At 34.9% G+C, this 8,353-nt stretch overlaps 1 protein-coding gene across 1 annotated transcript; it reads left to right on the plus strand.

Annotated features, from left to right (window-relative positions):
• Positions 1-4,846: 4,846 nt before the first annotated feature.
• LOC131154912 (hyoscyamine 6-dioxygenase-like) lies at positions 4,847-7,089 on the plus strand. Its single transcript, XM_058107738.1, has 4 exons — positions 4,847-5,251; positions 5,573-5,823; positions 6,086-6,404; positions 6,567-7,089. Exons 1-4 carry the CDS (start codon positions 5,045-5,047, stop codon positions 6,813-6,815), a joined length of 1,026 nt encoding a protein of 341 aa, XP_057963721.1. The 5' UTR covers positions 4,847-5,044; the 3' UTR covers positions 6,816-7,089.
• The last annotated feature ends 1,264 nt before the right edge of the window (positions 7,090-8,353 follow it).

The raw sequence follows: 8,353 nt of genomic DNA on the forward strand, positions 1-8,353 counted from the left end.
AAATATGTAATGTCCGATATTGTAATTGTGGGATAGATTAGTTGTCCAACTAACCTCTTGTAGCAAGCTAGATCACCTAGCAGATTTGGGAGCTTTAGATTCATCTCCACGGGAAAGTTTGATTGTTGAGCACCCAAGTATCCAAGATCATCTATGATTACTAAAGTATAAATTCGTTGAGATATTACAATATCTGCTTTGGACCTTGCAACTTCGAACCCAAGAAAATACTTAAGGAGACCAAGATCTTTAATCTAAAATTATTGGTGAAGAAATTGTTTGAGGTTGTGTATAGCAGCTGCATCATTTCCAATTTTCACTATGCCATCTACATAGATAAGCACCGTAGTTGTAGATGAGCCTTTAGTCTTCACAAAAAAATGAACAATCTAAATGTGATTGAACAAAGCCAACCTTCTTGATAGCATGAGAAAATTTTACAAACCAATTTCGAGGAGCTTGTTTAAGCCCATAAAGAGATTTATGCAGTCGACATACGAGCTTCTTCCCCTATCGACAAAGACCTTGTGGTGGAGTCATGTCATGTATACTTCTTCCTCTAAATCTCAATCGAGGAAGGTTTTGTGATATGTTGCTCTCATACTGAGTGGAAGACATGCACATAGAGAAAACATTATGGAAATCAAGATGTAGCAGGGGAAACCGTCGACGGTAGCCCAGTAACTGTCGACGGTTTGGCCTAGTGTCTGAGAGTTTTTGCTCTTTGTCTGAAACCGTTGACGGTATGGTTACAAACCGTCAACGGTTTGGCTTGGGAACCTAGCAAAAATTTTAAAATTTAAATAAGGGACGTTATGTCTGTTGGGGCTTGGAGGGAAAGCCCCCGGGAACTCTATGTATATGTTGTTTATGATGTATATGTTATGGGTATTCGTGTCTTTGACACAAGATAGTAATAAAATTACCGATTGCTCCTATGGATGTAGGCATTGCCGAACCACGTAATTCATTGTGTCTTTACTATTGCTTTCATTACAGTCATTGTGATTGTCATTTCTATATATTTTACCATTAAGTGTTGCATTTGTTTGATCCTGTATTTTGCTGTATAATTCAATTTCTACAACAAATTAGTATCAGAGCATTGTTGTAATGGCCTCTGGAACTTCGTCTGTAAAATTTGATGTTGTCAAATTTGATGAAACTGGAAACTTCGACTAGGGTAAAGGATTTGTTAGTGCAACAACGTATGGTGAAGGCCTTATACGGAGTTCAATCGAAAGGCATGGATGACACAAATTGGAAGGAATTGGAAGCAAAGGCTTTGGCTACTATCAGATTGTGTTTGGTCGATGATGTGCTGTACAACGTCATGGAAGGGGATTCTTCTACTGCTGTTTGGAAAAAGGTTGAACGTTGAGGGTTTGAGGAGTTCACTTTTAAATACGTTGAGAAGGGAGGCATACATTCAAGGCCGGAGAGAGTACGCTAAAGAGGGGGACAAGGAATAAAGCCTATTATTTCTTGTTTCTCCTAACTATTATTTGGCTCATGGTATTCTTGTCCTTCAAGTGCAGAAAAACAAGGTACAAGTCTTGATCTCCTTTAGGTTCTTAGGTATCTTTGCATGTTCAAAGCATGAGAATGAAGCGTTCTTAAATATTGCCATGCTTGTATTAAAATGACAATCTTTATTACATTCTTGTGTTAAAGTTGCAATTCTCATTTCATGCTTAAATTAAAATTGCAATCTTTATTTTATGCTTGTGTTAAAGTTACAATGTTCATTCCATGCTTGTGTTAAAGTTGCAATTTTTATTTCATGTTTGTCTTAAACTAAGAAATTTTCATTGAAATTCATAAATCCTCTATGCTTAGATTAAAGCTATGCTTTTTTAGGGGTAAAACATGTTTGATGCCTCTATTTTGGTGGATTACTGAAAGTTGAAAATAAGAAGAGAGAATGAGAGAAAAAAATAGAAAAGAGAAACTAAAAAGAAGAAAGAGAATGAAGGAGAGAGCATGAAGAAGAAGAAGAAGAAGAAGAAGAAGAAGAAGAAGAAGAAGAAATGTATACCATTGAGCTTTTGGAGAGAATTTGACATTAATAGGGCTCCAACAATCAACCATGGTGGCTCACAAAGGCGACAAATGAGACTACAACGTTGCTGCAATGCGCTAGAGTTTCATAGAAATCCTAGGTGAAAGAAGAAGACAACCGCACTTGCCTATATTTGGAAAGCTCAAACTAGTTGTCCGGTTGAGCTGGATTGGTCAACCAGTGGTACTCTTTCGTATGTGTGAATATATATATATATATATATATATATATATGTCTCTGTGTGTGTGTGTATTATCTTTCTATTTTTATTGCTTTTAAATTATTAAAGTCCATAAAAATCTCAAAAAATATTTAAAGATTTAGGAAAAAAATCTTTTTATTTATTTATTTTGGACTCTTATTTGGGTAATAACTCTAATTAATGTTATTATTATCTTTCTTATTTTGGACTATTATTATTATTATTATTATTATTATTATTATTATTATTATTATTATTATTATTATTATTATTACCACAATACATGCATTTTACCTAAAAAATATAAATTACCAAAAGTGCGGAGTAGGTTTTTTGTTTTTCTTTTTAATTTGGTGTTCTCTTAATTAGGGTTTTACATGGTTATTACTTGGTGTAGATTTTATCTTGTATTTTTAAATTTTTCGGAAAAAAAATATTAAAAAATCATAAAGATTTCAGAAAATTGTAGGAAAATTCAAGAAAAAAAAATTGGAGTTTTTCTTTTTGTGGTTTCTAGAATGACTTAGACCCTTTTCTATTCCCTTTAGTATAAATTGAGTTTCTAAAAAGTATAAAACTAGAAATAAGTAAAAATCAAGATGTTTCCTTCACAAAGAATGGAATGTTGGCTTCTTTACTTTTTTTCTTACTTTGGTTTAGAAAATTTGGTCTTTTTAAATTTAGGAAGACATTTGAAATGTTCGTTTCCTTTAACACATCACTCAATATATTGTACCTTTTGAAATAAGGAATTAACTTATTTGTCATATCTTTTGGGCAATTGTTATGATTATATAGTCATACTTATATGTGCAAGCTAAGGTATGTTTCTATCTCATGTTTTCTATGATTATGTTGATGTTTTTACGAGTCCATGCTTATATGTATATGTGGGATGCTAACCTTAAAATAACCAATTCAATGACAGATCTTAAGGTTATGTTTTGTGCGTGGCTTTAGAAATCTTGAAGTGAAGATAGTTTTTGGTTTGTGTGCGATCACCTCAATATTTAATGGATGGGTGTATCTCACTAAAAACATCCTCACATGTTAAAATTAATCTAACGAAATATCCAATAGTTGTATCTTGTGTATGTTTTGGGGACTTTTGAGGTAAGAGCAACTTTTGTGCGTAGTTGTCTAATATTTAAAAGGCAATAAATACTAAAAAAAAAAAAGAATCAAAGTTTTGACAGGTTAATTTCAAAGATAATCTTATGCTAATTAAGTACTCATTGTAGGAGGGGAGGGGGGTTGTACCTTCCATTCGCATAATCATATTCTTGAACTGGGCTTTGATTACGCAGACCATGACTATCCATTCCTTGAATATAAGTTTAACTTAGAAACTAATTAATTGATAGTAATTAAGTAAACTAACCGCATCCAGGTAAATAAAATATTAGTGGCAATTTCGTAGAATCTTAAAAAAGTGAATCAAGGTCATTAAATCAATTTTAGATTGTTATCCCTATCGAGGCATCTGATCCCTAGTCTACATGTGTTGACACAATTTTACATGAAAAATCTTCTAAAAAACTTGATAAAAAAATTCGACACAATTTTACGTGAAAAAACCTTTGAAAGCTGGATTTAAAAAATCCCACAAGACTGAAGTCCTGTAAATCTTCCTCTATATCAATAATTGGATTATAAGTACAAATATTTATAACCGAACTAAAGATTATCAATTAACTATATATCTGATTATTAAGAGTGTGCAAACTCTAGGATAACAATAATATTTTTCATCTTAGGGTGGATATCAACAAATATGCCAAAAAAAGGTCTCATGGAGTAGATTTTGGCAGCCAAAAAATGAGAATATTTGTGGAGTAACATACTGAAATTTTGTCAAAATTTTTTTTTCAAATGTATTGGCTCAAGGATGTAGAAATGGTGAAGAAAAACTACTTTGGCTCCCAAAGTATGATGTTTAGAGTCGCTAGAACAACACAACTCTTTGATTTTCACACCAAGAGAAAATATAACCACTCAGCAACAATAATTGCATGGGAAATTGCCAAGAAAACTCCCCGGCTTCTTTCTTTCTTTTTCTTTATCCTTTTGCTCTATTTTTTCCCCTTTCTTTTTTAGGCTTCATCAAGAATTTACAAAAATTAGCGAAAGAAAAATATGAAAAAATACACTTTTTCAATGTTTGATTATCAAAGAAAGTGAAAAAGAAAATGAACATATGCTAATTCAATGAACAAAATTTTAATTTTATACAATATTAACATATTATTTTTCTTAATTTTTAATTTTATTAAATAAATTCAATGTAATAGTATTAATTTAAATATATATATATATATATATATATATATATATATATATATATATATATACATATGATGAAATTATTTTCTTTTCCTTTTCTTTCCTAAACTCTCCCGCAAATATCACATAGATAAACCTATCACTCTCAACATGCACCTATTGGAAAATGAACGACAAAAAAAACTAGTATTTTATCACTTGCCCAGTCTGCTGTCAAGTCATCATCCTTTCGCCTTTAGGTTTTAATTGCTGTTGTGTATACATATAGTTAAAAATGACGTTGTGGTTTCAATATTGATAATGTCAAACTCACTAGCGATTATTTGCTGTCAGTTCTTATCATTCTAAGAAAGATGGCGAACTGGTTTCCTTCTGAAGGGTTAGAATATAAACCTGTCTATGAGGCTGATTGTATCGAACAAGCGTGCAAGCAATTACGCGACCTCTTTGGTCCACACTTCATACACCATTAGTTGATTTTCTTGGAAGGTTTGAAAATGGAGACGCTTGTTTCTAGCTGGTCTAATGGCCAATCCTTGCCAGAAAATTATGTTTTCCCACCAGAAGAGAGACCTGGGAAGTTCATTCATCCTCCATGCAAGGCTGTTCCAGTTATTGATCTTGGAAAATCAGCAGATCATGGTCATCGAGACGATATAGTTCAGCAAATTTTGAAAGCCAGCCAGGAATTCGGATTCTTTCAGGTCATATTTCACTTATTTTTTTTTTCCCTCTAGACGATATAGACTGCAAGGCTCGCTGCCTTGTGAGGGCGGAGGTAGGGTAGTCATAGTGTATGCTACCTTTCCTCCGCATTTATGTAGAGAGACTATTTCCCTAATTTGAATCAATGACTAACTGGTCACAAAAGAAGATCCTTACCATTGATCCAAGGTTTGCCTTCAATGAATTTCCACTTGATACAAACGAAGGAACACTTTCTTTTCTTGAAAATATATTTCATGGACAGCCATTACTAATTTAGTAATGTTTTGAAATATGGATCATTCAAATGATGCAAACAGGTGATCAACCATGGAGTTGCAGGAGATTTGACAGATGCTGTGATGAGCTTGGCCAAGGAATTTTTTGACATGCCTATTGAAGATAGAGCAGGCTTCTACTCAGATGATACCAACAAAAGCACCAGACTGTACACAAGCAGCTTTGGCTATGCCAAAGAAAAGGTTCATTATTGGAGAGATAGTCTGAGACACCCTTGTCACCCAGTCAATGATTGGATGCAGTTTTGGCCTGAAAAGCCAGTAGGCTACCGGTAAAATTAACTTCACATCATCATCATCATCATTAGGAACACGAAATTTTTCATGAGTTCGGATTTGGAGTCATGTCTGATTGAATAAAAATACAATTTCAAATCTGAACAGAAAAGTCAAGTCCGAATCCAAACCCCCAATTCAATGTTCATAAGTTGTCGTTACACCACTGCGATTGACTTATTATTTCATATTAGAACAGTATTCATCAATCTAATAAAAAGAAATCTTGAATTTTTTCCGTTTAAAGTAAATTTTCAGGGAGGTTGTTGGCAGATATTCAGTGCAAGTGGAGAAGTTGGGGTTGAGGATTTTGGATCTGATTTGTGAAGGACTCGGGCTAGAACTTGGGTATTTTGGAGGTGAGCTGACCAAAAGTCAAACATTCTTAGTGAATCATTACCCGCCTTGCCCTGACCCAAGTTTAACTCTGGGAGTACCTAAGCACAGTGACCCTAACCTCATAAACATTCTTCTCCAAGGAGATGTGCATGGGCTTCAAGTGTTTAAGGATGGACAATGGGTGGGTGTTGAGCCTCTTCCTAATTCATTTGTGGTGAACGTAGGGCTCCAATTACAGGTACATATCAATCAGATCTTGCTCTGAAAGATTAACAGTTAGATTTCCCATTGAGGGATTGCATTAGCCTGTGTGTGGCCACTGCTTCATGTTTGGTTGAATATTTTATAGTATTTAGGTGTTATTCTTAAGCATCTCAAACTCTAATTGACATAAATGCAGGTTATAAGTAATGGGAAGTTAGCAAGTGTCATGCATCGAGCGGTGACAAATGCCGCTAATGCTCGGACATCCATTGTCACCGTCATTGCTCCTTCAGATGATTGTGTTGTGGAACCTGCAAAAGCTTTGGTTAGTAGTTGCAATCCACCAGTCTATAAAGCCTTCAAATACAATGATTTTCACAGCACTTATATAGCCAAGGCTGGTGACCCAGAAGCAACACTGGAAAGTTATAGGTTCCAAGCTTAAGTCAATGTTGTGGGTTGCTCATCCCACCCCCCACCCTCTTCCACCTCTCTCTCTCTCTCTCTCTCTCTCTCTCTCTCTCTCTCTCTCTCTCTCTCTCTCTCTCTCTCTCTCTCCCTCTCCTTTGGGTGTTTGATGAGAATAATTGTGATGCATATGGAATATAGTCATTGGTGTGGTACTTGTTTGATGAGAATAATTGTGATGCATATGGAACATGGTCATTGGTGTGGTACTTGAAAACTTATACTAGAGCCATGATGCTACTATTTTCTTGTATGAAATTTGTTTCATGTTGGTGATATGCAATGTTTGCCGTTGTTCTAAAGAAAGGCGAAGAGCTTAAGCAGCTTAGTCTGCTTTAATGAATGTAGAAGATTGTAGATTGATCAAAGGTAGTGTTCATGAGATGCAGCAATGCTAAACCATAAGTTGATTCAATCATCATAACTTAAATAGTTTCTAAATTGCTCGACTAGTGTTGCTAGAATTAACCTGTCCTTGACTTGAGTAATTTTTCAAATATAGCTAGGGATGAATGTTCAATTCAAAGGTTCTTGTTGAAGAAAGGTTTATAATTTGTGATGATGGCTAAGTAGGGACACAGTAGAACCTGTTGTGTAAATTAATGCGCAACGGAAATAATTAATCTCACTATGCAGCCCTTAACAATGAGTTGCATCATAGAACATCTATTTATAACTTTCCTAGAGGTTTTCCCTCTGAAGCCCAATCTATCCAATTTCCCAATATAAAATTTGAAAACCAATGCTGAGTAACTGAGCCAAACCTTCACGGTTTGAAGCCGAGACTAAATAGTTGGTGTAACAACACCAAAAACAATCAACTGTTTCTTTGGACCTTGCAAAACCATTGGCGATTTTTGGGAAACCATTGACGGTTTCCTCCTATGTGTCAGCTTCAGTGTTTTCTACCATGTTTTCTCCTTGTACATGTATTCCACTCAAAAAATGAACCACATATTACAACAATCTCCTCCTTGGAAAATATATGCCCCTGACAAGAAAATTGAAAACATAAAGCCATTGCTTCCCCTGTGATAATAGGTTGGGACCGCCTCCCGTCTAGCAACTGGAGACATTTAGCAAGTCCAAGCAATGCTTGAACTTTTCTATGATAACCAATTTTGTCAAGATATATGTTGTGTTCTCAGAAGTGTGAACTTTCTCAAGCACAAGTTCACTTGAAGAAATCAACTCCTGGATCCTGTGGAACCTCACATCTATATGTTTGGTTCTTGCATGATACACTTGGTTTTTCGCCCAATAGATGACATTTTACTGTCACACAATGTAGCTGAAATCCACCTTGTTGTATACCCAACTCATTGACTAAACCAGTAAGCTAAAATGCTTCCTTGTTAGCCTTGGGAACTGTCATATACTCTAACTCAGTTGTTGATTATGCAACCAGAGATTGTACCATGAGCCTCCAACAAATAGGTCCTCCCACAAGGGTGAACACATACCCTGTTGCAGACCTTCTATCATTTAGATCCTCTGCATAATCAAAATCAACAT

This window comes from Malania oleifera, chromosome 5 (genome assembly GCF_029873635.1).
Source record: "Malania oleifera isolate guangnan ecotype guangnan chromosome 5, ASM2987363v1, whole genome shotgun sequence".
In the NCBI taxonomy this organism is placed as follows: Eukaryota; Viridiplantae; Streptophyta; class Magnoliopsida; order Santalales; family Ximeniaceae; genus Malania; species Malania oleifera.